Source organism: Phytophthora infestans, genomic scaffold (genome assembly GCF_000142945.1).
Source record: "Phytophthora infestans T30-4 supercont1.25 genomic scaffold, whole genome shotgun sequence".
Classification (NCBI taxonomy): Eukaryota; Oomycota; class Peronosporomycetes; order Peronosporales; family Peronosporaceae; genus Phytophthora; species Phytophthora infestans.
Window position 1 is genome coordinate 1,240,780 of NW_003303734.1, and position 27,674 is coordinate 1,268,453.

Genomic DNA, 27,674 nt, shown 5'->3' on the forward strand with positions numbered 1-27,674 from the left:
GATGTTGAAATGCCTAATTGTTTCTTCTACGGTCTCCATTATTTTTCTTGCTTTGTCGTTGACAATGCAGAAGAGAGCGCTCGTGATTAGTGTCTTAGTGGCACTTGCAGTCATCATCGCAGTCGTCGTTATCGCTGTCACAGTGTCGAGCTCGAAAGCCTCCACTAAATCGAAAGATAACGTTAAGCGAGGGAGTTCTACAGATGAAAAGGTGAAGCCACGTGTCAAGGATACGCTACGTAAGTTCAAAAAGGACAACTCCAGTAGTGGGTCATCGGACGAAGACGAGGAGAAGACGGATCCTTTAACAGAAAATTATTCCGTATCCGCGTTGGCTATTGGAGATTGGGGTCGTACAATTGCTAAAGACGGCGGATCTTGCTGCTCGCGACGCAAAACTTTCACCGTTTTGGACTATAATGCGATGGAATATGTGGCAATCTTACTGGGACAAGCGGCGGCTGTAGCGCAGCCCCGTCCTTCCGTCGTAATCGGTCATGGAGACAATTTCTATTGGGACGGTTTACATGGCGCAACGGACCAAGCCTATCGTTTCCAACAGACATTCGAGGACAAGTACAGTGCTGCGAGTTTGACAGGGATTCCGTGGGTCAACGTCATGGGCAATCACGACTACGGAGGTGCCAGTTTCGTGTGTACGGATGGGGAACAAGCGGTGGAATGTTCGTCGACTAGCGAGCTATTGGCCAGTTTGGACCACAAGTTCACGTTGCAGTCACAGTATGTGAGTCCACAAGACAACCGATGGATTATGCCCGACCATTTCTTTGTACATTCGATCGCTGATCCAACGTCAAATTTAACGATTGATATCTTCAATTTGGACACAAATGACGCCGACTCGCACGGCGCACAGCAAATTTGTTGTCAATGTTACGGATATTCTGGAAAAGATGACGACGCATGTGAGAACGTGAAGCGTGGAGACAGTCTATGTGCTGGAGGGGATACTAGCATGTTTGACGCCTGTATGGACAAGCTTCAAGCCTGGGGTGACGACTCTAGGAACAGATTAGTGGAAGCTGCGAAAGCCTCGAATGCGACTTGGAAGATTGTGAACACGCACTATTCGCCATACAATCACTACGCTCCCGGGCCAGCTGAGAAGTGGCGTGAGCTACTGGACGGTCTTGGCATCCAACTCTTCCTCTATGGCCACACTCACGGCGAGAAACACGACTATTCTGCGTTTAAGACCCATTTTATCGAAAATGGCGCGGGTGGCGGGATCCAAAATGAGTCACCTAGTGGAATCCCACCCTATGCGGAAGATTACGTGGAGAATGTATGGGCTGCTGGCCATTATCCGTATGGGTTCTTTACGCTCAATGTGTCCCCAACTTGGTTGAAAGTGGGTTTTAACACGTTTGATGATAGTTGGTCAATGACTAAAGATTTGGACTCTACGGGTGTTGGTGGGATTGCTATTAAACATTGCTGGTATATTCCTCAGATTGGAGGAAAAGGTAAAAGCTGCGAAGATGCTGAAGCGCAGTCGACAGGTTCGACTTAGTGGATTTAATAGTATTTTTACTTAGATTTCTACAGATAATCACTGAACCCACACTCCTTGCGGCTTCTGCGCAATGCAAAACTCGAGTTCAACCGTTTCTTCAGTCAGTAGTTTCCCGATAGCAATTGATTTTCCGATTAGTAGCTGAATGCTTGTAGCCCAGGGCTTGAGGAAGTAAATTCCGTACTCGGCTCTGTTGTGTTTCCAGGTCATATCCCAAAAAATAATTACCGTCATTGCTGCATGGTTCAGTTGTATCTATCTGCCTCCTTCCTCCTCAATGTGATAGACCGAAGCGTCTTTGACGAGATGCGTGAATCTCTTCGTTAACGTGAAATTTGTTGGTTTTCTCAACTTGAAATTTTCAACGTCACATCGAGCACTTTAAGTCCTGTATCAAATTTTGCTTGATTCTCGCGCTCCTCGCTCCAACGAGACATTTTGTCGTACTCTTTCTGTCGTTTTCGCTGTGATTCGGTCCTAATTATCTTTCTCTTCCTCGTCTTTTTAAGGCTGGTAGCGACGACGGCAAGAGGCATATCGTCGTTGTCAGAATAGTAGACCTCGTCCGAACGAGTTGCTGCTGAAGATTCTACTGTCTGACCCCCCTACAACTCGACGCTCAGCTCTTCTACGGAGGCGTTGAAAGTGGCTTCGAGAAGATCAGCAGCATCGTGCAGCCACCTGGGAGTAGGCTGAATATGTTGTAGTCACACTGGAAGCCACACATTGATCGGTTGTCGACGCCTGAGCGAAAGGGAGAATGACTTCTAGTTTGTGATTTCGAATCAACCTGAGATGTGCAGACAGTGCCTGACCTCGTAACTTTTTTCGCGCGAAGGTGTATCATTCGATCTGATAGGGTAACAACCACTGCTCCTTTTAGATTGCAGAGGTCTTCGTCGAGTTGTCGGAACGCCTCCAGAAACTAAAAAGCAACTCTAGGAAGATGCGTTCCACCATGTTGCAACACAACCTTTTTTTTTTTCACTTACAACAAACTAAAAACCAAAAACAATATTCAGAATTAAACCCAAACTCCTTTCGGTTTTTGATCCAGACACCACTCTAACTCCACCGTCGATTCCTTAAGTTTCTCTCCGAGCTTGACCAGCTCTTTGAGGTTTTTCTCGATATCCGGCGCGTACGGTTTCAGAAAGAACCTGCCCTTTTCGATCTTACTCAGTGTCCACGTGGCTGTCCACAGCTCGATGTATGTCTTAGCAGCTTGATTTAACCCCAGCTGCGTCTTGGCCTCGTGGTTGGCCCCCTCCATTTCTCGATCAAAGTCGGGGAACTTCCGGTCGTCCTTGCCGAGAACCAACAATCTCATCGTCGCCGAAACTTTCCTCGTCCTTTGAATTCGATCGTCCAGCAATACATTGAGGAGTCTCAACCCGGCGACGAAAGCTTTGGCCGCTTCAGTTCTCCATACCTGCCCCACTACGAGTTAGCCACTAGAACATCCTTACTAAAGCGTTCAATACTACCAACGTACATCTTTCTTTTTACGATATTTCCGGTCATACGCTTTCTGTCGTTCACGTTGGTCCACCGTCATCGACGGTCTTGGAGGTTGAGTAGATGGCTGCATTTCATCGTCGGACGTGCTCTCCACGCTGGTTCTGTTAGATATCACAGAAGCCTTGGACGGACTGGTGTTACCAGCGTTAAATGCAGCAACAGAAGCCTCAAATGCGCTTTGGAGGAAACTTGTTGCGTCATTGGCAGTAGTCACTTGACCCCCGACCAGTTCGTCGAGGTTAGACTCGTTTAGGAAGTCCCATACAGCGTTGAACTCGACGTCGTTCATGGTTGCGAAGGAATGCAAAAAGAGAAATGAAGAGGACAATGCATGGCCATGTCTTCGGACTTCAACGTCGTCCTCTTGGCTTCAGCGTTGTCGTCTACCTGTTATGGGGGCGCGCGAACGTCTAGTTGTTGTCGTGGCTCCTCCCCAAGCAAAGGAGGGGACTGCAACGCTAAGCCACTCTGTAATTTAAGGGTAGACGGTGCAAGGTACAAGACCTTCACGGTCATTACATTGACATCCGCGTTGGAACTCTGTACTCTACAAGGTTGGACACTAGTCCACTGTAAGGTAAGAAGGGGTATTTACAAATATTACATTACGTTTTACAAAATTTATACCCAGACTCCTGTAGTCTTCGCTTCAAGTCGCCATCGCAGCGCATCCGATGCCACTTTCAACTGCTCGCCCAGCGCCACCAAACTGTTCAATATACTTTGAATCTCCATAGTCAAGTGCTTTAAGAAACACTTGCCCGTCTTCCCGGTCTTTCTCGCCTCCCAGTCCTCCACAGTGGACTGAATGCACTCAAGAGCTCCTTGGTTGAGCTCCAACTGCAGTTGCGCCACGTCTCCACTCGGGATAAAGACTCCGTTCTTCTTAGCGAGGGAGAGCAAACTCGCCGTGTTCTCCGTCTTGGCGAGGCGGAACTGTATCAACGCCACAAATTCCTCGAGTACCGGGACGAACGAATCGCCCAAAGCTGTATGTTTTGCCTGATAGTTAAAAAATGTCAGAATTTTTGTAAATATATTTATATAATTGACCGAAACTGTGGACTTACGCGTTTGTTGACACGACTCTTCTTGTCGTATACCTGCTGGAGCTTCCTTTGGAGCTCCGTTTTAGGCTTCTTGGGCTTCTTAGTGGGGCATTTCCTGACCACGCTTATTGGCTGGAGGTCCTCACTGTCACTGGCCTCGTCCGACGTGGTCCCCGACACCGAGGGCTCGCCGGTCATTTCAGCGTCATCGAGAAGGCAGGCCCATCTGTCGGAAGTAGGTCCTATGGGACCATATTGGATGATCTCGTCGAGACTCAGCTCGTTGAGGAAGCTGCGCACGGCGATGAGGTTCAAGTCACGGTAACTCATATCGACGGAAGCTCGAGAATTGCGGAATGACAGCCGATCCTTGCCAACTGACTGCTCGGAGCGGCGTGCACCTTGTTTGTATCGTTCGATTGAGGTGAGCTCTTCACTGTGAAGGATGGCTGCAATTTGCAGCAAACGCCTGAGTTGAGCTTGGGGCTACTGTACTGTGGTTGGGCCACGGCCGACTGACACTGCGGGTCATTCCAAGGTACTTGTTTCAGCGTAAACAGGGCGGTGTGAAGCTGAGCAGATCACCGTCTTCTGTCTACTGAGCTTAGCGCTTGGACAACAACTTTTAGCTCTTCGGCGCTGTTATGAGCATGTTCAGCGCAGCACTAATGTGGACTTTGGTCGACGAATCTCGGACTTGGACGTTGTTTGGCTTAGACTCTATAGTCGGTCATCTTCTTTCGCTGTGTGGCCTCGTCTGCGACGTTGGTTGTCCAATGATGCTTGAGGTACCACATCACGGGACGAGCTTAAGTTCCCGTGTGCAGTGTAGAACATTGTACATGTACAGGGTTCTAGCGAAGCGGTAGCAACTGACCGGCTGAATATGTAGCTGCCGCCGCAGCCGAGTTTTAAACTGCAAGGAAATGAAATTGTTATGAAACGAGTGGGCTTCAAGGTAAAAAATATTGGAAAAATAGGTTCCACAGATGCAGTATTTATCCTGCTCAACTTAGTATGACGCAATCACCGTAACTTTCGATTTTCTATTGTGACATTTAACTAAAAAGTTGTATCTTACGTCCTCGATAGGATGACTGTCAAGATCGAGGAAACAACTTCAAGCATCGGTCACTTGAAGTAGTTTGCCTCAAAGTGCACTGGTAGGTTTCGCTCTCCCCATATTGTTTTAGTGGGCACGTCTCCCCTAGTCGTTGAAGCAACGACGAGAGCAAAAAACTCTAAATATGAGTGTTCGACGGTGTTAATTGGATACTTTACTGTCAAATTCGCTTAGTTAGTAGAAAAAATCAATTGATGCAGTCGTCGAAAAGTTACTTCACCACGTGAAGTGGCGCTGCTTCAACGGCGCGTACGGGTGGAATCGGTCCGGCCCGAGCAGTGCACAGCGGCCGATCACTTTGTCGGCACTGTGGCGCCACTCACTCGCCGTGCGCAGCTGTTCCTTGTCCGAGTATTCGCGGATCCGCGAGATTTGCTCCCACGCCTGGAGCGAGCGCATTGCGACCTGGTCCTGGCGAAGTGCGCGCTCCTCGAGCTTGAGTAGCAGTAGTTTGTGGCGGAGGGAGTCCCGGCCACTCTGCTCCATGCGGACGTAGGGTCTACAGCGCTTATTGCGATCAGCGTGCAGCGTCATCTCAAGCTCCAGCCACTCGTCGCGCTGTTGTTTGAGATCTCTCTGTGAAGACAAACGTTGGTTCTTGCACGTGTTTTGACTAGGTAGCAATAGTACTCACCCTCTTACGGCCACGGTATCGTTTCTCGTAGCCTCGTTGGCGTTGTCGGAGACGCTCCTTGTCCTCCTCACTTAAAGTATCCTCACGGGTGGCGTACCGAGACTCTGGCTTAATGAAGACCGTGTCAGTGTAGGAGATTGGAGCTATAGACTCCTGCTTGATATACCGCTCGTCGAAGCTATTGCATGTGGGTAGAAACACCACCGATGAAGGTGAGCTGGGCGCTATCGGCGGCGTCGGCCGGACGAAGCTGAAGGAGCATTCTACTGCCGTGACCTTGGGGTCTACACAGTCATCCTGCAGGAGCATGGCGTTGAAGTCGTCGAGGGCGTGGAAATGCGCGTCCAGCTCTTCAGCGAAGAGATATCCCGCTGTGGGGAGCATGGCCGCTAGTTGAAACTCGTCCTCCATTTGGGATGCAGCGAATCGAGAACTGACGATCCGAGTTGAAGCGAGTGATGCCAAGGTCTCACCAACTAGGCAACCAAGGCAACGGAGCTAGTTGCTGTTGTGCTGTTGTGACTCAAGAGAAGCGATCCCAAGCGGCGTCGGAGAGTGTGCGCGAGGGATGCGCACTCAGGCACCAATTTGATGTCCCGAGAGTGGTTGTCGTTCCGACCTACATCACGAGCAATTTGAATACAGAGGATGCCCGTGGGACGGTGGGTATCATCGCTGATTCATCAGGATGGACGTCGGTGTACAGTACTGAGAGTGCACTATAGAGATCGGCCAGGACTCCTGGCCGATCTCTATAGTGCAACTCTCAGTCCAGGACTCCTGGCCCAGGAGCGGCCTTTGAATGCTTGGTGATTATGGTTGCCATGCGTACACTGGTGCCGAACTTGACCGCGTCGTGCTAAGTTATCGTCGCCAATATACTCGATAAGACTGAGAATCTCAGGAATGCCAAGGTAATAGCTTGGATGGCTTTGATGCCGTCATAATTTCAGTGCCGCGACCATGGCATGGCGAATCTAATAGCGGGAGTTGGAGGTACAATGTGCCTGTCGGCTGATACGCGCGCCCTGTCGCTTCCTTAAAAAAAAACTCCTCGTCACATTGGCCAACCTGATGCTACGAATGCTACACTGTAGGACGTTCAGTCGCTGGTTCTTTGGCGTTCGGACGACATCTTCGCGCGGTGGCTACATCCGAGGGGACATCTGAATCTGTTGCTTTCGGAAGTCCACTGCGGTTTAACCTTCATCTCCATGTGGTACTGTATAAAGTGGAGAGACGATGACAATCTAAACATTGCTTACAGCCGGAGGTTGACCGACCAACCAACGTCCGTTCGGTATACACGTATTGCAAGATGGGTCATCGAATGAAACACAAGCCAGCGGCACTGTCATTTCGTTTTCTCTTGATTAATTGCCCTACGGAGGTACTGTTGCCCATGTTGCTGTTTGCTCGAGTAAAAAAGAGAATATTACCCTGAAGCTGTTAAAGCACTTTGCGCGCTAACGATGCCATAACAAAATAAGTGACTTACAAGTTGAACATACTTCGTATCATGATCCATGCTGCATGAAGAAGCGCCCCACTCTTCTCGGTTGTCTGACCGATATACTGCGTAATACGGCTAGACCGGTTGTCTCGAAGACGGCGTACACGCCTAACTGTAGTGCTGAAGATTAGACGAATACACAACGAGTTTTGACTATGCGTACGATTCGACATTGCCGAATAGATAGAAAACAGCTAGGCGGATAATTCAACCCGCAGCTACAGGCACCCTTGGCTTCAATTCGTGTAGCCGGGCCGTCCCTGGGTATCGCACAGTTACTCCAATTTGAAGCGACAAATACATAATGCGCAGTAACCTAAGAGCAAGTAAATGAGAAAACCTTAGATTTAAACCAGGCAACTTTAACTTTACATAAGATCTGAACTGATGCATCCAAGAAACGTATGTAAGATTAGAACAGCTGTGCAAGTTCATTACTATCGATAGAGTAGTCATATGAGAAAACAATTTTATTAATATTCCTAGTTTTATGATTGACATATTTCGACGCCTTACCGCTTCGATAACTGCACGTAGCAAAATCTGCTTCAGTGCAGAATTAGTCTTGAGTCACCGGGTCGCGATGGAGTACGACTGGCGTACGTTTGCGTGGAAAATGCTTCGTCGACCACGTGATGACAGCTCGAGCACACCAGCCACGTTGAATTCTGCCTCAGTGCACATTTTGTGTTGGCCTTCATTTTTGTTATTTGTATCTTGAAACATCACAACTAGACTCGCATGTAGCGTTCCGCCGATTTAAACGAGTAGCGTATGCACTATTAATGCTGAACTATGCCATAGTGCACAATTAGTCTTAGCTTATCGGGAGTTATTACTTAGCAGTTAAATACTCACAAGTTACTATCATTCACTATATATGCTCTAGAGCATAATTATTGAATCTGGAACATAATTATGTAGGCGTTTCGCCTACAGGGAAGATTGGAGATGCTTGTAATAGACCTGCTTCTAATTCTGGAGCTTGCACTACTAGGTGCAGAGCAAGAATCGAAGATCACCTTCAGTCGGAAAATCAAAACACCATGCGAGCTCATGCTGCCGTGTGGCTTTTCGCTTCAGATAATGGATCTATATACGCTCAGAAGTACGCTCGAGATAGATTGCAACTACAGGGGACATATCTACGCGTATCGGACAGTAAATGGCTGCTGAATCGAGGCGGTGTTGCGTTGAGAGCTGCTTGGAGTGTTCTGCCTCTAGAAGAAAGGCTGCTGATGTTGAACAAGACTGCGGATGAAGGATTTCCCCGGCACCTTATTGATCAAGGGATCGGGATAGAGGATGAGCGCACAAAACGAAGTAAGAAAGGGACTAGATCTCACTCTTCTACAAAGAAGTCGAAACGAGAAGGGAGCCAATCACAAAAACGTGTGTCTGAAACTACAAACATTAAGCAAACCCAAGCGAAGCTGATTCGAGCCCGTAATAAATACTATCAAGTTCTGACAGCAGAGCGCAACCTAAACATTCACACGTCATACAATCGCGGGAGCTTAAGCGGCGTCATTGATGCGGTAACTGGTACCGTTGAGAGCATTATACTGCAGTCACGTGATGACGATGGAGCAACGACAGCCGAGGACGCATATACGGCTATAGCTACGCGCTTGGCTACAGCGTTTGTATCTATGAGGGGTAATGCAATGTTTCCGCCTGAGCATGGAGACGTTCAGGATGAACCTTCGCAAGAATTCTCGGAGAATAGAATTCGAAAGGTACACGATGGCTATAGAGAAGCTGCTGTATCTGCATATGAAAAATGCAGAGAGTTAAACGTCTCTGAGGATCCAGATGCCCCATTCTCCCTTCGACGTTTCAATATTTCAAGAAACCAGCAGGGATCCCCACATTTAATGGCTCATAGCTGCCGAAATAATTTGACAAACGCAAAAACTCAACGCATTGCTTAGTTACATTACTATCAGCTGATTGAATGAATATTAAATCGTATATATTCAAATAATATAGCATCCGTTCATCTATTCTCTTTGTAATGCATGACCAACAGTTCTCATTCGTCCTCCAGTGCCACCTCTACCCCTACATCCACGAAGGGAGATATTTGTCTGGCGTTGTGCGGAATCAGTCCGATCTCTTCTTGTATCACCAATACTATCCCGTAAGATACCATTGCCACGACCTCCTGCCGAGATACGTCGACCACCTAGGTTGCGTCCTGATCCAGATCGATCACCCCGTCGACTATTACTGGACGCGCCGTTGCTTCTTTCAACAGTGTTGATGGTCGTGGTAGTTACCATCCCGATTTTGTTAGAGGAAAGATTCCGTCTAATCCTACGATTAGCAAGAGGACGTGGATCATTTTTCCAGCCAGCCACTCTTAGCTTTCGTATCTTCATGCACACAACTAAGTGGACACAAAATGCATATCTAAAAAACGATCGACATGGACACACGCGCCGAGTAACGTTTACATCCCATCCATGTGTCGGCTGACCCCATCGCTCCATTCGCCGCTTGTTCACCTCTTTTTTATCCTGTGTGTCCCGATAATCATCACCACTCTTGTAGCTTCGAGCTACGAGTATATCTTCAGCCGTGCTCATTTCGCCAAGCAAAAAGCGAATGTCGTATTGTCTCTCTGTTATAGCGAGATTCGGTGATAAATACAATTTTTTCGCACGAGAAACGAGTTTTTCACTGGGCTTGGCTTCAATTGCAAAAACGGAGGCACGAATAGATTGGTGCTTACACAAAAGCAGTACTTTCTGCATCAATTCGCCCGTTTTAAGACGTACGCGAAGACTGTAGTCTCTTTTAATCAGCTTGTTGAATGTCTCAGCGGGGTTATTCGTCTTAGCGTACCCGGATGTAGAATGAAAACACTGCCAGTTGCAATAACGAGAAATAACCCATTCCCGGTTAAAGTAATCGACAAAATTACCTAGCGAATCCACATTAGCCCACTTCTGAAATGCTGTCGCCTTGAGCTCTTCGTACTCAAGGTGATTACGAGCATAGTGCATCTCGTATAAATGTTTAAATACCAGATGTACCGCTGCATCTGAAAGTCCTTTCAGCTTGTCTCGTACATTCTTGACTACGTGAAACCAACACATTATATACGATGACTCACACCCTGACGAAATCACGCGCCTGAATCCGTTGTATTGGGCGTCCTCCGCGTCAGCCATAAAGTACGTAGCTCTCGCGGGACGTCCGACAACACGAAGAAATTGTTGTTTAATTGAAAGTAGCGCAGCTGCGTACTGAGTTTCAGTTCTTTGTGAAACCAGAAAAAGTGCCACTGGAAAAAATGACCGCGATGCATCTGAAATTCCACACACAAACAGAGGAAAACCAACTGTGTTCAGCTTAAATGTTGCGTCCATATGAAATAAGAAGGGCTCGGGATCACGATCCAGCTGACGCATCATTGTTTTCGTAGAAAACGCCACAACGAAAGGATCTTCGTCTATCCCGTCTCCAAGAACCGGATCTCCTTCATTGTCCACGTTATATCCAAACGTGAACGTAGTCGATTCATCAAGATCGTCAGAATACTGAGCACTTCTTGCAATGGAAATCATATCGTCCAGTATATCTGTTTGGAGGAGAATTGTTTTTTTTGTGATTGTAGACATAGTTTTGGACTGTTTGTAGCTTAGGAACGTTGCCTTGGTTAAGCGAGAACTGATCAATTAATGAATTGAGAATTCGATTTGGTGTTGCTGACGTTTCTGTCATTTTTCGAGTCTCAAACTTCATGACACGAGTGAAGGGCCTTGAATGCGGCGACCCGACCGGAGACGCGTGTTGCCCATGCTAAAAAAAGTCGTTGATGTCTGTTTGAAGACACCACAAAACCTTGAGCCAATACGTACAGCTTTAATTGTCTTCTTTACATGTCGAAGAGTTGCAGAACCAAATGCGATAACGCATTTGGTGGTGGTCGTGATTCGTAGGGCACATGGAGCAGCGTTTTTTTATGTTGGCGTATGCATTGATGGTGCGCAGAGAGTCCAACTTCTCTTCTGCAGCGCGAACACCTTGAACTCGTGCCAAATGCTGCCAAGCGTAGGAGAACGGCATGCTACACCACGGTTGTATGTAAAGGAGACGAGTGCTTCTCCAATATCAATAAGCTACGTTGGTTCTCGTGTGGATTGCAAGTGAGCTTGAAAATAGATTTTTTCCTTCGAGGACGCCCCATGAAAATAGATTTTAAGATCAATCCAGCATTATACTAACTACTAGCACGTTTTATCTTTCCTAAAAATAATATATTAGACTAGTAGCAACGCGACGTATCTGAAGTGAAATAAAGGAGGATTGGGGGATAAGGTTTGCCCTGTCCCCTCAGTTCAACTCCGACTTCTGCAGTTTAAAATCAAGTCGGTTATTTGCATATTAATGCTCTCAGTTCTGATGTCAGGTGGTTGGTTTACTTCCAAGCTCGCTTAGTTTAGATTTCATGTCTTCTCCAAGTAAATAACTGGAGCGGGGACATTGCAAACGTATATTATTAGTGAAATAAAGTACCTAGCCTAGGTGAAGCCGCCTATTGTAGCGGCAGAAAATGAAGGGGCTAGTAATCAAATCCCCATGGGGTGCTCAATTTTGATAAAACCAGATATGATATTTAGATATGTGATAAAACCGCCCATTTTTGAGTATGGTTTTGGTGTTAAAACCGGCTAATTCGCAGTAGTTTTTTCGCTACAGGCTCCCCAAAAAGGTATCTCCGAGGACCTTTAAACGGGGAAACAGTTGCTATAATGCTGATATTCTATTGGTCAAGAGTGTGGAAAGGGCAAAACAGTTGTACAAACAGGCGTTAAAAATAAAACGTTCAAATTTAAACAGAAGGATTTGTATAAATTTAAAGAGTTATTACTCACCATCTTCCTCATGAGCTTCTTGCGACCTCGTGCTGGATGGTACATTCTACTAGCAAAAGCATTAAATTATAAGACTTTCATGTGATATCACGACAGAGCGGTTTTAACCCTACATAGGCCAAAATGACAAGCGCACCTCGGCGAAATGGGTGTCTGGGTCGAGGTTCCATGCCCAGAGCACCCGAAAAACTGTGCTTTTCCCAAGGCGCGTCGCCTCTTTAGTTCGATCGCGCGAGTCCCGCCCTCCACTTCTGCCTGCTTTGGCCTCGGCGACGAAATAATCATATACATTGCAAACTAGGGTTTTCTCGTCCGGACTGAGCTGGTGTCTGCGTTGCATTGCACTTCCTGAAATGAAAGAGATGAAGAGTCTTAATTTATGGAAGAAGGAACTACGAAGCCTCAGCTTTCTATCCGCGCCCTTTGCACTTAATTTAAGGCTATTTTGGTGAAGTTATCGCCGATTATCCAAAGATAATAATTTATTTTGGATTAGCTAGCCCCATCATTTTCTGCCGCTATAAATAAATGCAAGCATCCACGGTGGTGAAAGAAGATAGTAGGTTTTGTTGGGGTGTTCCTGGGAAGTTGTAGAATGAGCTAGAATATGCGTTTCGGAGAAGTCGAGGGGCTCCAAACCATGTTGGTTGCTGTTGTCCGGGAAGATAAATTCTGGGTTGTGGTACACCAACTTCGTAAATAACAAATGCGCCCTATTAGAGTCCGGACTTTATTTAATAGTGCCACTCGAAAGTGACAGAGAGGACTTTATACGGGTGAGGACTTTATTGGTCTGACTCTTTCTAAGCGTTAATTCTCTATGTACAGTAGATCCTTAAAACTCTTATAGATTCCAGTATCTCCAGCTTGCAAGTAAGGCGTGAGGCCACCCAGGCACAACACACATCGAACACTTTCCGAAGAGCACTTGACTTTCACAGCCTTCAATATGTGGGCTCTCATGTTTTCCAGACCAAAAGTGGGGGCAACTTTCGGCCTGTTGCCGGAAATTGTTCCTCTCTGTATAATGAATGGTCAGTAAGTTTGTAGTAACATGTTTGGTAGTTTGTAAAAGGACTCTATTCGGGAGAGGCTTAGTGTAGGCATGTAGCACCCCAGAGGACACTATTCGGAAGGGGGCTTTTATTCGGGCGCATCCGTTACATATTTTGCTGAAGCATTTTTCGTGAATGAATTATTGAGAGAAACAATAAACAGTAATAGGCAATAAATATATTTATTGGGTTCCCTGCCCGTGCCTGACTGCAGTTGTTGCGACAGCTGAGGTCTCAGATTCAGTCCACCCAGTAATGGCTAGAAGCTACCGCGCTGTAAGCAAAAAGGAAAAGCATCGAGTAATGTCAGAAACCGAATACTTATAAGCCTTGCCTAAAAATCTTGATGAGTGGGTTGGAAACAGCTGTCAGAACTTGCTTAGCTCAAGGGTATCACCATCACGTCTTGATCTCTTATAAAATCACTTATTTATTATAAGTACACCGCTCACTCTATTTAGTCATGCGACCTAAATAGTCGTACATCGTACGTAGTCGATAGTATATGGTACTTACACCACAATTACTCATGTACCAGTTTTAGTCGTTCAAACGTCGTTGTAGCCATTCATCGGCAGCTCTAACAGCGTTCAGTGTCAAATTTACGATGACCAGCGAATCCAAGAGAAACCTTCGTGCCAATTCGCGACCGTGTCCGTTGCATCGAATGACTGGAGCTCGACCACGCACTACATGGAAGGAAAGGGTTCATGGGCCGGACTGTCGTTTTCTTTCCCAGCCTTTTCCGCTCGGCAGACCGAATCATCAACATGAACAAGGCACGCGACTGGTGGGATAAGAGCAAGACGACAATAGCAAAGCTTGAGGACCCCCAACAACGTAAATATGCAACAGCACGTCAACGAATTCGACATCAGTTCGTGATAAAAGCTTTAAGTGGGAGAGGTCAAAAGCTCAGTGATCATTGGCAGTGGCTTCATCCCAAACTGCTAACGGAATTTCAACGCTTACGGCGCGCTGGTTGCAAGATGTCAACCTCCCTCATCTCAGAGATCGCAATCGTACTAATTGAGAACAGCGATCACACCATTTACAACACTCTATTTACTGTGAAAGGTAAGCTTTTTACTAGCATGATTACTCCGCGCAGAGTACAGGATTTCCTTGAACGCAACAACATCGTCTATCGTCGACACAAGGGAAAGAAGCAAGTCAGTGAAGATAAGCAGATTGAGATCGATCGGTCGATTGCTGTTCACCTCGGAGGATTGAAGCGTCAATTCGAGGAAGGAACACTGGATCCCAACCAGCAGTACAATATGGACGAAAGTCATTTTGTAATTGACCTCGACGACGGTAAAACGCTTGACTTTGTGGGGGCTAATACTGTGAAGTACAGGAGCATCGTATCTGGGAAGCTGCTATCGTACCAGTTTCTATCATCTAAATTGAAGCTAACATTGTACATGAGTAGGCCGTGAGGGAATCACAATGTGCGTGTTAGTGAAAGGTGGATCGGACGCCCGCATAATGTGCCCGATGTTGATCTTCAAGAACAAAAGCTCTAGTTATCCAATCCAAGGGTTACCTGACAGCGTAAAGGGCGTCTGCTACAGATCATCTCCAAGTGCGCTCATCAACGGGCGGCTTATGACGGAGTGGTTGGAGGAGCCTCGGTGTTGGGAGCCTGGTGGCCCGTTTGCATCGTCTAGAACGCTATGGATGGATAACGCCAGTGGTCATTGCGGAGATGACGTTGAGGACACGGCGCGACGCTTGAGAACGAAAGTGAATCTCTTCCCTCCTAACGCTACAGACAAAGTTCAACCGGCAGATTCCTTCCCCATTCAGCGAATTAAGGAGCATTGGCGTCGGCTGTGCGAGCGTCGCAATATGGAGGCATCTCGTAATGGTGATTGGAAGCAAGGTGCTTCCTCGTCCGGAAAACTCGCAAACCCTGGCAAAGATTTTTTTTTAAGGCTGGCAGCAGAGTGCATCGAACTTGTGAGCTCTGAGAAGGATACTAACGGCTTCAATTGGGCCAAAACCTTTATGGTGCAATGCGGTTTAGACGTTCCCGCTGATGGTGTTTGGAAAGTGGACCAGCTTACACGGAAACTGAAAGAAATTGTTGCAGTATTTCCGGAGGATTTTGCTAAAGGATACAATGAGAGCTCTTGCATAGTAAGTCTATAATATATATATTTTTTGTGTGCTGGGAAAATATATTAAAATGGACTTACATGGCGGTTCAAATCCCCCATGGGGATTCTCTGTGTCATCACTACGGACTGGAACTCGAACCCGCGATACATCGCGTAGAACGACGCCCGCTAGACCACTCCACCAATGCCATCGTTTGTTTCGATGTCGTAAAAAAAAGTGGTGCCAAAAATAAATCCGAGCAATACCATAAACCACTATTAGTCGTACACCTCAATTGGTCGTTCACCACCAATAATCGTTCAGACAAATTGGCGTCTTACTGTTATACCGAAAATAGTCGTTGCACGACTAAATAGAGAGAACGGTGTAATTATAAGGTACAAAGCATACCCAAAACATAGTTTTGGAATTTTATGACGTGGGAAGCACCCACAGCTCATAACGGAGCTACTTTCGAGCTGCTATTAATATTACAGTTTATATTGCTTTAACCCCTCTAACCTGAAGAATATTTCGGATTCTCCGGAATTGATAATGTATGAATTAGCGTGTACCTGGAAATCAGTACAATATACACTGCTGCAAGCCTGTTCTCTCGACACGTAGTACATTGGAGGTGACTGATTGGTTAATCAATGTTGCTGTGCAGGGTAAAACCAGGCAAATAAAACTGTCGATTGAGATCTCCCTGTAAAACCGTTTCTCCCTGGACAGCAACGAGCCATTGAATGATTACGATTCAGCACAAAGACGTTCCCACTAATTTTTTACTCCTCGCTTGTAACGGGGTAGTAGCCCTAAGTGTACCCTGATTACATGAGCAGTGTGACACTTCACACTTCAGGAGTAGTCATACTCCGGGATATTTGGTACAAGGTACCAAGGTCGTTCAAAGCCAACCATTGGTTAAATGACATTGCATTTCTATAGGTAACTTATAGTTTGTATTAACCTCAAACTTAATCTACCTATAAATATACTCAGTTTACAATCTACCTTATTTAGGTCACTTCGCTCTCTTTAATAGAAGAGGGGACCTGTGAACTGCCGTTCACTGAGATTTGTATACTCTCGGAAGATAACTTCCTCTAGCGCAAGGTGCTGTGTGACCCCGTCACACTTGGTAGCACTTGTAGTCAATCCACGCCATCGCGGGTAGACTACCTGAACCTCCGAAGTTCGTTGCCATGGATAGGAACGACTTCTCCCATATGAACGACTCTCAGTTCGAGTCGGTTCGGAAGATGGCAGGCATCTTCAGGATGGAGGCCCTGCAGAGCCTGGTGGTGTCAACACCGGCTGAGCAGCTCGAGCGCGTCAATGCATTTGACGCGTACGAGCAGGGCCTCATAGTGCATGTGCAGGAGAACCTGCAGGCTCCGGCGGCGGAAGCAAATCCGTCTCACCCGAAGCCAATACGGCTGAAGGTTAAGCCGTATGAAGGGAAGGAAGGCGAGAACCTTCACTTCTGGGTCCGAGAAGTAGAGCTCGCGATGGACGCGGCTCTGATCTCGACCGAGCAACTGCGTGTTGCTTTTGCACTCTCCAACCTTAGCGGTCGTGCTAAGAGTTGGGTGTACACTCGGGAAGCGACATCCCCTGGATGTTTCACATCCTGGGCTCAGCTGTGCGAACAGCTCCGAGCCGCGTTCCTCCCGGCGAACTACGAGTACCACCAGCGTTCACGCTTCCTCGCGTGTTAACTAGGAAGGCGCGAGCTGCACGAGTATGTGCAAGAGATACGGGAGCTCACGGCGTCCCTAGTGGGAAACCCACTCAATGAACACATCAAGATGACTGTGTTCATGGACGGCCTTTGAATGGGCCCCGCACGCACTCAGCTGTTCCGGGTGCAGTCAAGCACCCTTGAAAAGGCGATTCAAGTGGCTATTCAAGAAGCGTACAGCCATCGCCAGGCGCGTACGCCGGCCTCAGCGTGGCCTGGGAGTGTCTTGTCGGCTCCCGGTCGAACAAGCCCCAACGGACCAGTTTCCATGGAACTCGGGTCCGCCGAACAGCGTGACATCCGCTGCTTCGGCTGTGGGAAGATGGGCCACTTCAAGCGTGACTGCCCCGCGGAAAGACTCCGCAGACGGTCCTTCCCCAAGCCCGTCCTCAAGGGTCGGTGGCAAAAGCCAGGATCCCGGGGACAGGGGAACGCAGGGAACCAGTAGGGGCGGGGCGCCCTACTGAAGAAGAACTAAGTCTTCGTGATGGGTGCGCGGGTGGCGCGTACCACGGGGACTTAGCCCCTGAGAGTCTTCGCACTCTCGAATCGGCGAAGAACAGCGGCGGGTTGCTCGTAGTACACGGATGTGTACGGGGATACGATCATTCCTTTAGAATCTTGATTGACTCTGGGGCGTCGAAGTATTTCGCACGCCGCCAGACGGTTGCTCGTAACAGCAACAAGTTGTCCGATGCTTTGAGAGAAAGCAAGGGCAACGGGACGGTGTCAGTGCGACTGGCCGACGGGAAGGTCGTCACTGTCCCCAACGTCCAAGTGGATCTGGCCGTCAAGTTTGAAGACTTTGACAGCCTCGAACAGTTCACTGTTTTCGATATGGATCCATATGATATGATCCTGGGCATGCCCTGGCTTGAGAAGCACGAGCCCTGGATCGACTGGCGAGGCAAGGCAATCGGTGCCAGCCGCCCTGCGCAGTCCGACAGAGCATTGGTGAGTCATGTTCCCACCTCTGTCAGGACCCGGGGCGCCCGCTAGGGCTGCCAGGGTACCAAAGTATCCGGCAGATGTTCGGGAGTCGTCGACGTATATGACGACTCCGAGGATGTTTTGATGGTGGCCGCGCCCAGAAGAGGCGCCGGCCAAGTGGGTAACTTAGGTCCACAGGCGGGTAACTTAGTTCCGCAGACAGCTGCAGCTGTCATGAACACTGAAAACAGCGTGTTAAGAGTGGGTAACAGAGTTCCACTCACGGTCGCTCAGACCATAACTGAAGAGAAAGACGTCGGATACGCTTCCTGTGTGGGTAACACAGTGCCACACGCGGTCGCCCAGACCTTAACTGAAGAGGAAGGCGTTGAACACGCCTCCTGTGTGGGTAACACAGTTCCACACGCGGTCGCCCAGACCTTAACTGAAGAGAAATGCGTTGAACACGCTTCCTGTGTGGGTACAACAGTACCACACGAGGCCACGAGTGCCTCGGATGTCGTAGCGACGACATCCCTAGACGTGGGCAGCAAAGCCCCCCGTCACAGGCGCCGTCGGCAAAGACGCCGCCGCCGCCTCAAGTCGGATCCGAACTTCGTTCCGATCGACGTCGCTTCAAGCGACCCGGAGTCCAGGGCCCGAGCTCGCCGACAAGGCCGGTGGAAAAGTGTTATCACATCTTCGATGGCGAGACAGGTTTACCCGTCAAGGCATCTGGTGTCCACTTGGAACCGTTTCCAGAGGTTGCAGAGATACTGCACCTCGAGTAAATGACGGCTGAGTCTTTCCTGACCAACCTCAAGGCTGGAGAGATTGCTGAGATGGTACTCATGAGACCTGATATTACTCAGGAGGAGCTGAACTCCTCCTCTGTCTTGGACGAGAACGTCCTGGAAGACATGAACAAGCAGCGTCAGGCGCGCTTGGGTTCTGAGATTCTCAAGAACCCCAAGGATCCGGTGTATCCTTTGGTGACGGAGTACGCGGACGTGGTGAACAAACACCCACCGACCCAACTCCCACCGGATCGAGGCGTACGGCACGAGATTGATCTCGTGCCCGGCACAAAGTATTGTGTCACGAGGCAATGGCCTCTCCCGCGCGAGCATTGCGAGGTCATTGATGCCTTCTTCGCCGCGAAAGCGAAGGCAGGCATGGTGCGGGAGTCGAAATCCCCGCACTCGACGCCGACTTTCTGCGTTCGTAAGCCGAACGGAAAGTGGCGTCTGGTTCACGCTTATAACAAGCTGAACAGCGCAACGGTGCTGGCCCAAACACCAATCCCACGAAAGGATGTGTTGTTGAACAACATGGCCGGGAGCTTACTGTACAATGCGCTGGATTTAATAGACGGATACTACCAAATCCTGATGCGCGAGAGTGACATCCCGCTCACCGCGGTAAGCATTCCAAGCGGCATGCAAAGCATGCCGCTTGGAATGCTGAGTGGCTCGTCATGTGGCTCGTCATGCCGCAGGGCTTGTCTAACGCCCCTGCGACGTTCAATCGCCTGGTGACGCAATTGTTCCGCCCTTTGCGTACCTTCGTACAGACGTACTTCGACGACATTTTCGTCCATAGCCGTATTGAGGGAGGCAAGACGGCCATGGAGGTGCATCTAGGACACCTCCGTCGAGTGTTGGACGTGATGCGAGCGAACAAGCTCTACGCCAACATCGACAAGTGCGTTTTCGCGTCACCAGAGATCAAAGTTCTCGGTTGCTTCGTAAGCAACGTGGGCGTTCGGGCTGACCCAGACAAGGTCAAGGCCATAGCAGCATGGCCGACGCCCCGATCCCAGAAGGATCTTCGAAAGTGGTTGGGCTTGGCCAACTACCTTCACAAGTACAGCGCTGGGTACGCGGGCTTCGCTAAGCTCTTCTCGAGCCTTCTTCAGAAGGACGTCAACTGGTGCTGGGAGCAAGAGCACCAGGATGCTTTTGACAGCATCAAGGCCAGTCTCCAAGAGGCCCCTGTCCTGGCCCTGCCGGACGAGACGAAGCCGTTTAGCGTCGTCTGCGATGCCTCCGATTTCGCCATCGGATGTGCATTGCTGCAGGCCGACACGGCTGAACAGGAACGAGTCATCTCATTCCAGTCCAGGCAGCTCAAAGCCGCCGAGCGGAACTACCCTGTCCATGACAAGGAGCTCCTGGCAATGAAATATGCCCTTGTGAAGTTCCGTGTTCACCTTCTGGGCTCTACGCCCTTTGTGATCTACACAGACCACGCGTCCTTGAGGACGGCGACTAACTCGCCTCACCTCTCCCAACGGCCTGTCGGTGGAGCGGTGTTCTTCGCGGAATATAACTTCCGCGTCGAGTACAAGCCGGGCAAGCTCAACGTGCTTGCGGACGCCCTCTCTCGGCGTCCCGACTATGAGTTGGCCCACATCACGCGGGTGACAACGGATCTATATGATCGGATACGCATGGCGTATCGGGACGATGAGGCTGTCGCGCCTATCGTCAAGCTCCTTAAGGCCGGAACGAGCGCGACGTCCGACTGGCTCTCGTCGCGACAGCGCTCACGGCTCCACCGATATGAGTTGAAGGAGGGCCTCCTCTATTATCGGGTGGAGCCCACTGATCGTCCACGGGTGGTCGTACCCAACGACGAGGATCTGAAGTTCGACATCCTCGCGGAGGCGCATGACGCGCCCTCTAGCGGCCACTTGGGCCGCGAGAAGACCTTTCTGTCGGTCTCTCAGTCCTTCTGGTGGACCCACATGTACAAGTGGGTCGCCCGGTACGTCAAGACATGCGAAACATGTCAGCGGGTCAAACCCGCAGGGCACATTTCGGCTCCACTACAGAGCCTGCCCGTACCGGCTGGTTGTTCGAAGTCGATGAGTCTTGACTTCATCTTTGGGCTTCCCGCCGACGGACACGGCAAACCCGGAATTTTGGTGTTCGTGTGTCGGCTGAGCAAGATGGTACATCTTGCTCCAGTTCCCGTCACTGTTACGGGCGAACAAACCGCAAGGTTGTTCGTCGATGGCGTGTTCCGCTATCACGGTCTCCCAGAGACGATTGTCTCGGACCGAGACCCACGGTTCAATGCTGCGTTTTGGAAAACGCTGTTCCCTTTACTAAGAACTCGTCTGCAGATGTCCACTGCGGACCATCCGCAGACAGACGGCCAAACAGAGCGCGTCAATCGAGTGCTCGAGGACAGTCTGCGCAGTGTGTGCGCGGCAGCACGACGTACGTGGTCGACGCAGCTTCCAGTTGTTGAGTTTGCGCTCAACAACGCGGTGCACGCGTCCACGGGGCTCACGCCGTTCTACTTGAACGGCTTCCGCCACCCCAGAGTGCCTCTCACTCTTCGAGGAGACACTGACTCCTCTATTCTAAGTGGGGGAGAGGCTCGGAAAGCCCTTTCCTCCCAGGTCTCGGATCTGAGACCAGTTCCGCTGCGGAAACAGGTGGAATCCTTTATGAATACCAAGCTGAACATTGTCAGCAGGGTCCACGATGCCATGGCAGCGGCCCAAGATAAGCAAAAGGAGTACTCAGACAAACAAGGAAGAGGAAACTTAAGTATATTTGAGGTTGGGGACTTAGTGTTGCTAGACACGAGGCACCTACCTCTATACACGGTTAGCACTGTCGGCAGCAACAAACTGAAGCACCGCTTCATCGGACCTTTTGCAGTCCTGGCCAGACTTGATGCGTCGTACACCATCGACCTTCCAAGGTCAATGACGACGCACCCGACGTTCTATGTCGGACGTCTTAAGCGGTACTTTGACCCGCAAGGGGTGGCTGACTCGCAGCTCCCCCTTGACACAGCTCCTCGAAGCGAGGGCCGGTCACAGTCGTCGACGAGGGCGTCGGAGCAGGCACCTAAGTCTCGGTCGGAACGGCAAGGCTGCGGCCAAGACCGTACGCCGAAGGGGCTCCATACGAACGGACCCCGGCGCCATACGCCGGGTACGCTGAGTACGCCGGGTACGCACCATACGCGTACGTCTGGGAGTGTGCCGCAGCCGGCTCCGAACGTGGCAACAAAGCCTCGATCCATCGGATTATTCGAAAGGCCTCGTCCAGATCGGACGAAGAGGCCCGGCGATCCACCCGCAGGTGCAGGCTCGCGACCTCTCGCTCCGCCAGGTCCAGGCGACCCGCAAGACGAGCGAGCTCGCCCTGATTCCCGGCCTGGGCGGCAGTATTACCGCCAGTCCCAAGGTTAAGTGCGATCTCAAGCACGAGGACACGTTGACGGAGGCGGTCAATCTCAGGGTCCCGTGTCGGACCCGCAGTCGGAGCACTCGGACGAGAGTGGCTCTCGGGAGGCGCCGAGTACTCGTACTCGTACGAGGGCACCTCTGCTCCTGCTTGACCGAAATGGAGAAGTCCACTTCCACGTGGAGCGGATCCTCCAGGAGCAACGGCGTCGCGGTAAGCGACAGCTCCTCGTGAAGTGGAGGGGTTATGCCTACTCCGAGAACTCGTGGGAGCCGGTTGAACGGCTTCTGACTGCCCGAAGGCTGTCGCAATCTGGGAACAGAAGCGGCGGCAGCTTCATAAGTAGTCCGGGGCTTCTTGCCCGAACGGGGTACGGACGATGAATACATACCGTACCCGCGCTCATCGTGAGCGCTAGAAGCCGCGCGCTTCATGATGTCCCTTGGCAGCATACGCTTGCTGATCAAGTGAGCAAACCTCACGCGAAGATCACGCTGGTCCAGGATGTGGGACAGCTGCTGATCTTCATGGAGTTCCCATAACTCCGTGGGTGAGTACTTGAGAGTCTCCACCCACGCCCAGAACATGTCCTCACAAAAACTCCACGTGGGACAGTTCTCGGGCATAATCCAGGGGTATCCCTAAACAGGATAGAGACCACCCCGGGTCTCGGGCTTCGTACGACAGGTCGTGAAGTCCTTAAGGGGAATGCGGTGTGGCGCGAGAAGCACACACCGAGCAGCCTCCAAGTTGTCGACGAACAACTGTTCTTTCTGAACAAGGGCTCGTTCATAGATGCCCCTAGAAGTGTGGCCGCTCGCAAGACCACGAGGAGCGACGAGAACCTCCAAGAAGAGGTCAGCCCCAGAGCTCCCCTCGGAAGGCCAATACCCTCTTGAGTTGATGGCAGCTCCCTGGCTGACGGGTGCCGCCACCGAACCCTCACGCACACGCTGGGCAGCTTGGAAATCCTCCTGCTGCTGGTCGAGGTCATTTGAGACCTCCCGGGGCTCAACAATAGCACCCTCCTCCACCACTTCTTCCTCTTTCTCCTCCGCTTCATCCAAGGAGTCGAAGAGACTCTGATAGAAGCGTCGAGTCTCCTTCTCCTCGCGGAGTGGAGACTTAGAGGCGGTACGCTTCTTTGAGGGCTTGGCGTCTTCGGCTTTAGAGGCCTTAGCGCGCGCAAGACCCTCGGCAAGCGAGAGACGTTTGCGAGGGTTCTCTTCCTCATCGCCACCGGCTTTGGGAGCGCCCTTAGCCTTAGCGGCCGGACTCTCAGAGCGCACAGAGGGCCTGGGACTGTGATCACCGTGATCACTAGCGGGCGCCTGCACGCTGTCATCTTTGTGCTCACTGGGCACTGGGCTGTTCCCTCCCACAAAGCCCGCAGGAGCATCATGAGTGCTCTCGGACTCGGCATCGTCTTCACTGCCCGAGTTGAGCTCACGTTCTACGAACCGAGGGCTCGGACGATTGTCTGAAGACGAGGGCGACGGACTGCGGCGCTTGTTTGCGCGCTTGTCCACAGCCGCGTCACTTGAGGAACCGATCGCCTCGGAGGCCACCTGAGTAGCCTCCTTGAGTGCCGAGCCTTTGCCGTGAGGCTTAGTGCTCTTGGCTTGCGCCTTCCCGGCAGCAGCCTTGGAGCGTGTCTTCGCACCGCTCTTTGCAGTGCCACGAGGCATGATAACGGTCGAAGTGGAGACCTAGACGAAGAGCACACAGGTTGCTGCTCGAGGCTCTAACTGTGAAGTGAGCCTCCGCCGCGTTCGCGCGGCCAAGTCGATGGTTTTCGACTTTGAGAATGAGAGTTTGTGACGACCACCTCTTCATTCTGATTGGTCGGTAAACCGAACCTAAGTGGGGGAGGATGTAACGGGGTACGTAGCCCTAAGTGTACCCTGGTTACATGAAGTGTGACACTTCACACTTCAGGAGTATGACACGTCATACTCCGGGATATTTGGTACAAGGTACCAAGGTCGTTCATAGCCAACCATTGGTTAAATGACATTGCATTTCTATAGGTAACTTATAGTTTGTATTAAACCCAAACTTAATCTACCTATAAATATACTCAGTTTACAATCTACCTTATTTAGGTCACTTCGCTCTCTTTAATTAAAATAGGGGACCTGTGAACTGCCGTTCACTGAGAGTTTGTATACTCTCGGAAGATAACTTCCTCTAGCGCAAGGTGCTATGTGACCCCGTCACATCGCTAGCGTCGCTATCGGCGCTTTTTCACAATGCGAATCTTGTGCTGCACCGCTACTGGGATCGCCGTATCGTTCTTCCACGTCTGATGCCAGATCTGGCTGCAGGTGAGGTGGTTTCCTCGGTCCAAACGACGCACCTTATTGCAGAGCGTCACTCCTCCCTTCTTGTCACGTGAGCACCTCGCACAGTAGAAGCTAGAGTCGTAGCTACGAGTACCAGCACCTGCATGCACCGAGCAAACTATACAGAGCCACTGCCGCAGCTTCGCTCCGTTCATTTTTTTTGTCTTATCCAGTGTGTGAGCTAGCTGAGGCAGTGGCTCTGTGATGTGACCAAGTCCTCTAAGTCATCGCCGGCAGTGAAGCCCTCCTTGGTTTGACTGAGAGGGTCGGCGTGGAGGTGCCGCATGATCGCTGCGTTAGTTGGCACCGACTTGCTGCGTTGCTTCATTACCAGCTTGTGTACGATGAGCGCATCCACCATTGCGATGTCTACCAGCCCAAGAAAAATTGTCTTAAAGTTTTTTTTTGCGCATTCTGATTGACCGCTGTATGGAATAGCGCTGCAGCTGGTCGTGAATGTCCCCACACCCCATAGCTTCATGGACTAGCTGCGGATAGGTTACCGTACTAACATAGTCGTCTGCCTCCCTATGTGATACTTGAGCGAGCAGAGTGGAGCAACAGGGGGCGAGGAAACGCACGGGTTTGTTGTCCATCCACGTGAGCGCAACGATCTCTGGGTGGGGTTTCCACACTGCCAAACGAAATATGCCTCGACGCATACGCTTCGGCCGTCGCTTCTGTATGAATTCGATGCTCGTACACCACCCCTTACGGTTCTTCCGGATCGAATCGACATGCGAGTGCCCCGTACTCAACGGCTTGTGTGACAGGGATACTGAATTAGAAATTGTCTGTACAGATAAGTCGCTGCGCAGGCTGTCCACGCAGTACTTTGTTCAAATTCGACACCACGGATCTCTGTGTCACGTTTTCTTCGTCAGCATTAGCTTTACCGCAGTGGATCTCCGGTCTAACCAAACGAACAGAAAATAATCAGTTTTGCCCAGAATAAAGTACGTAACATCCGGAATATATTACGAATGATCCGTAATAAAAGAAAGCGCACCGTGAGCAATACGTTGTCTTTGCACAGCATGTCAAGTAGAACTTCGTTCCCCACTTGTTCGGCTTCATTGGCATAAACCGCAACATTGTATTGCGTTGGTGCCTCATTGGTACAATGCCCTCGTCAAACGAGATGTGGGAGCCGAGTCGATATCCCCGCCAGAACGCCTTTTGTAATGCCTGACGCACCGACCGGATCTTGAACGCACGGACACCGCTGCCAGCTTGTTGAGCGTTATCGTTGAAGTGCAAATAGCGAGCAATGTCTTCAAATCTGTCACGACCCAGGAATTGTCCAAATGTTTCTCGCGACAAAGCACCTTCAATGTTCGTAATTCAGTGGCTGCTGAGGCCCTTAAGCCCTGTTCAAGAGTACGGGCGATCAGGAGGCCGATGAATCGGACGGGTTCATGGGGCTGGACGGGGCGCTTCCTCAGTAGCTTTGATTTGTACTCGTCCACGCTCAGCACCACCGTCGAGCGTGACTTGTCGCCGGTGCAATGCCCGCGCTCGCATAGCTTCTGCAACCGCTACGATACTTTCTTGACGATACTGGTTGGTTTCAGCTGCGATCTTTCTCCAGAGCTCTTTTGGTAGGAAGAAGTAGAAGATAGACAGCGGGTTTTCTGCGTAAACACAAGCAGCCCGCCTCGGCCCGGATGGACCTTTGTACAGTGAAACTGGGTTGAAAAAGGCTTGACCTAAATGGTGTTCATCATACGTACCCCACTCGTTCAGCCGCAAGCGCTCCAATTCTTCACTGGTCAGATCAAATTCAGCGCAGGTGTTGTGGTCAGCGTCTTCCAGTAAGGACGGGAAAGGTTGCTCAAAGTCGTCATCACTCAAAACACCAGCTTCCGGTCCACCGTCCTGCGCATCTTTGGCTTCATTCTGCAGGATGCCTTCTTCATCGTCTTCCAGATCGGAGTCAAGAGAAATCTGCCAATCGCTCTCACCAATGTTCAGATCATCTGCCCTTAGAGGCCCGAAGAGCTTGTCGCACTTGAGCGCGTCGAGAAAGTCTTTAGAGTCAATTTTATCCAAAGCGACTAAGCGAGAAACGCGTCTATCAGGTTCCTCCACCTCGTCAGGAATATCCATAACAGATAAGCCGGACCATTCTGAGCTCGCTCAGTGCTATCCAATGTAATTGTTCAGTACGATCCTCAATCGTCATAATTGTCCTCGATGTTGAAGCACGGGTCGTCAATTCAACAGCGCCGTCCGTAGTTACCTGCTCCGTATCATTTGTTCTTGGAGCGGTAACATCCGTAATAGATTGATCAGGATCAACCTCAATAGCTTCCGTAAGAGCAGAGGTAGCAAAGGCTGCAATATCCGCAATAGCCATAAAGTCAGCTCATCGTATACGTATCAACGTATCACATTTCGTACCGGAACGGCGTTGCTTCTTGCGTGGAGGCCTTGGGTCAGATGCAGCTTGGCGTTTATCAGACGCAGGGCAATCACCAGTTGTCTTCCGTGCCGGCTTTTTCTTCGCAGCTGTATGTGCCTTTTCGGATACAGTCGACGGCAAAGTGTCCAACGAAGTTCCATAAGTAGTCCGTGCGACAGCGAGTGGTTCAGATGGACCATTCAAAGCACCAATGGCGGGCTGTCTGGTGTCGTCAGGTTAAGCTTGCGCCTCGATTGATGGGGTGGGAGGTACCAGCGGAGGAAGAGGGAGCCATCCTTGGCTCCGGCAATACTGCAGTAGACTTGCCTCTCCTGATCGCAAGTCAGTTAGCACTCACACGTAGCCTTAGTCACGATACACTCACCTTTAAAGTAATCGACGCATTCAGTCCCTTTGACGTCACCCTCCTTTGGTACATAGCGGTTGTCGTTACTCAGGCTGGTCGGTTTCTTGTATTTCCAGCCTTGTTTGCTCAACTTGCGCCATATTTGGCGAAACGTCTTCTCCTGTACGACAACCATTATTTCCAGGCGCGAATGTGCTTTCCGTCCGTAATGAAATGCTGGGGTGCATTCTTCTGTACATTTATATA

The 27,674-nt window shown here is 50.2% G+C and overlaps 4 protein-coding genes across 4 annotated transcripts; 1 reads left to right on the forward strand and 3 right to left on the reverse strand.

The window, feature by feature from the left end:
- Nucleotides 1–64: 64 nt before the first annotated feature.
- On the forward strand, nucleotides 65–1,534 carry PITG_13082 (uncharacterized protein; the record flags this gene model as incomplete). The annotated part of the gene is made up of 1 exon (XM_002900569.1): nucleotides 65–1,534. The coding sequence occupies one exon, from the start codon at nucleotides 65–67 to the stop codon at nucleotides 1,532–1,534; it is 1,470 nt and encodes a 489-aa protein (XP_002900615.1).
- Nucleotides 1,535–2,561: 1,027 nt separating this feature from the next.
- PITG_13083 (uncharacterized protein) lies at nucleotides 2,562–3,347 on the reverse strand (the record flags this gene model as incomplete). Its single annotated transcript, XM_002900570.1, has 2 exons — nucleotides 2,562–2,969; nucleotides 3,033–3,347. 2 exons carry the CDS (start codon nucleotides 3,345–3,347, stop codon nucleotides 2,562–2,564), a joined length of 723 nt encoding a protein of 240 aa, XP_002900616.1.
- A 295-nt stretch (nucleotides 3,348–3,642) lies between these two features.
- On the reverse strand, nucleotides 3,643–4,437 carry PITG_13084 (uncharacterized protein; the record flags this gene model as incomplete). The annotated part of the gene is made up of 2 exons (XM_002900571.1): nucleotides 3,643–4,060; nucleotides 4,129–4,437. 2 exons carry the CDS (start codon nucleotides 4,435–4,437, stop codon nucleotides 3,680–3,682), a joined length of 690 nt encoding a protein of 229 aa, XP_002900617.1.
- Nucleotides 4,438–5,446: 1,009 nt separating this feature from the next.
- On the reverse strand, nucleotides 5,447–6,275 carry PITG_13085 (uncharacterized protein; the record flags this gene model as incomplete). Its single annotated transcript, XM_002900572.1, has 2 exons — nucleotides 5,447–5,788; nucleotides 5,865–6,275. 2 exons carry the CDS (start codon nucleotides 6,273–6,275, stop codon nucleotides 5,447–5,449), a joined length of 753 nt encoding a protein of 250 aa, XP_002900618.1.
- Nucleotides 6,276–27,674: the final 21,399 nt, after the last annotated feature.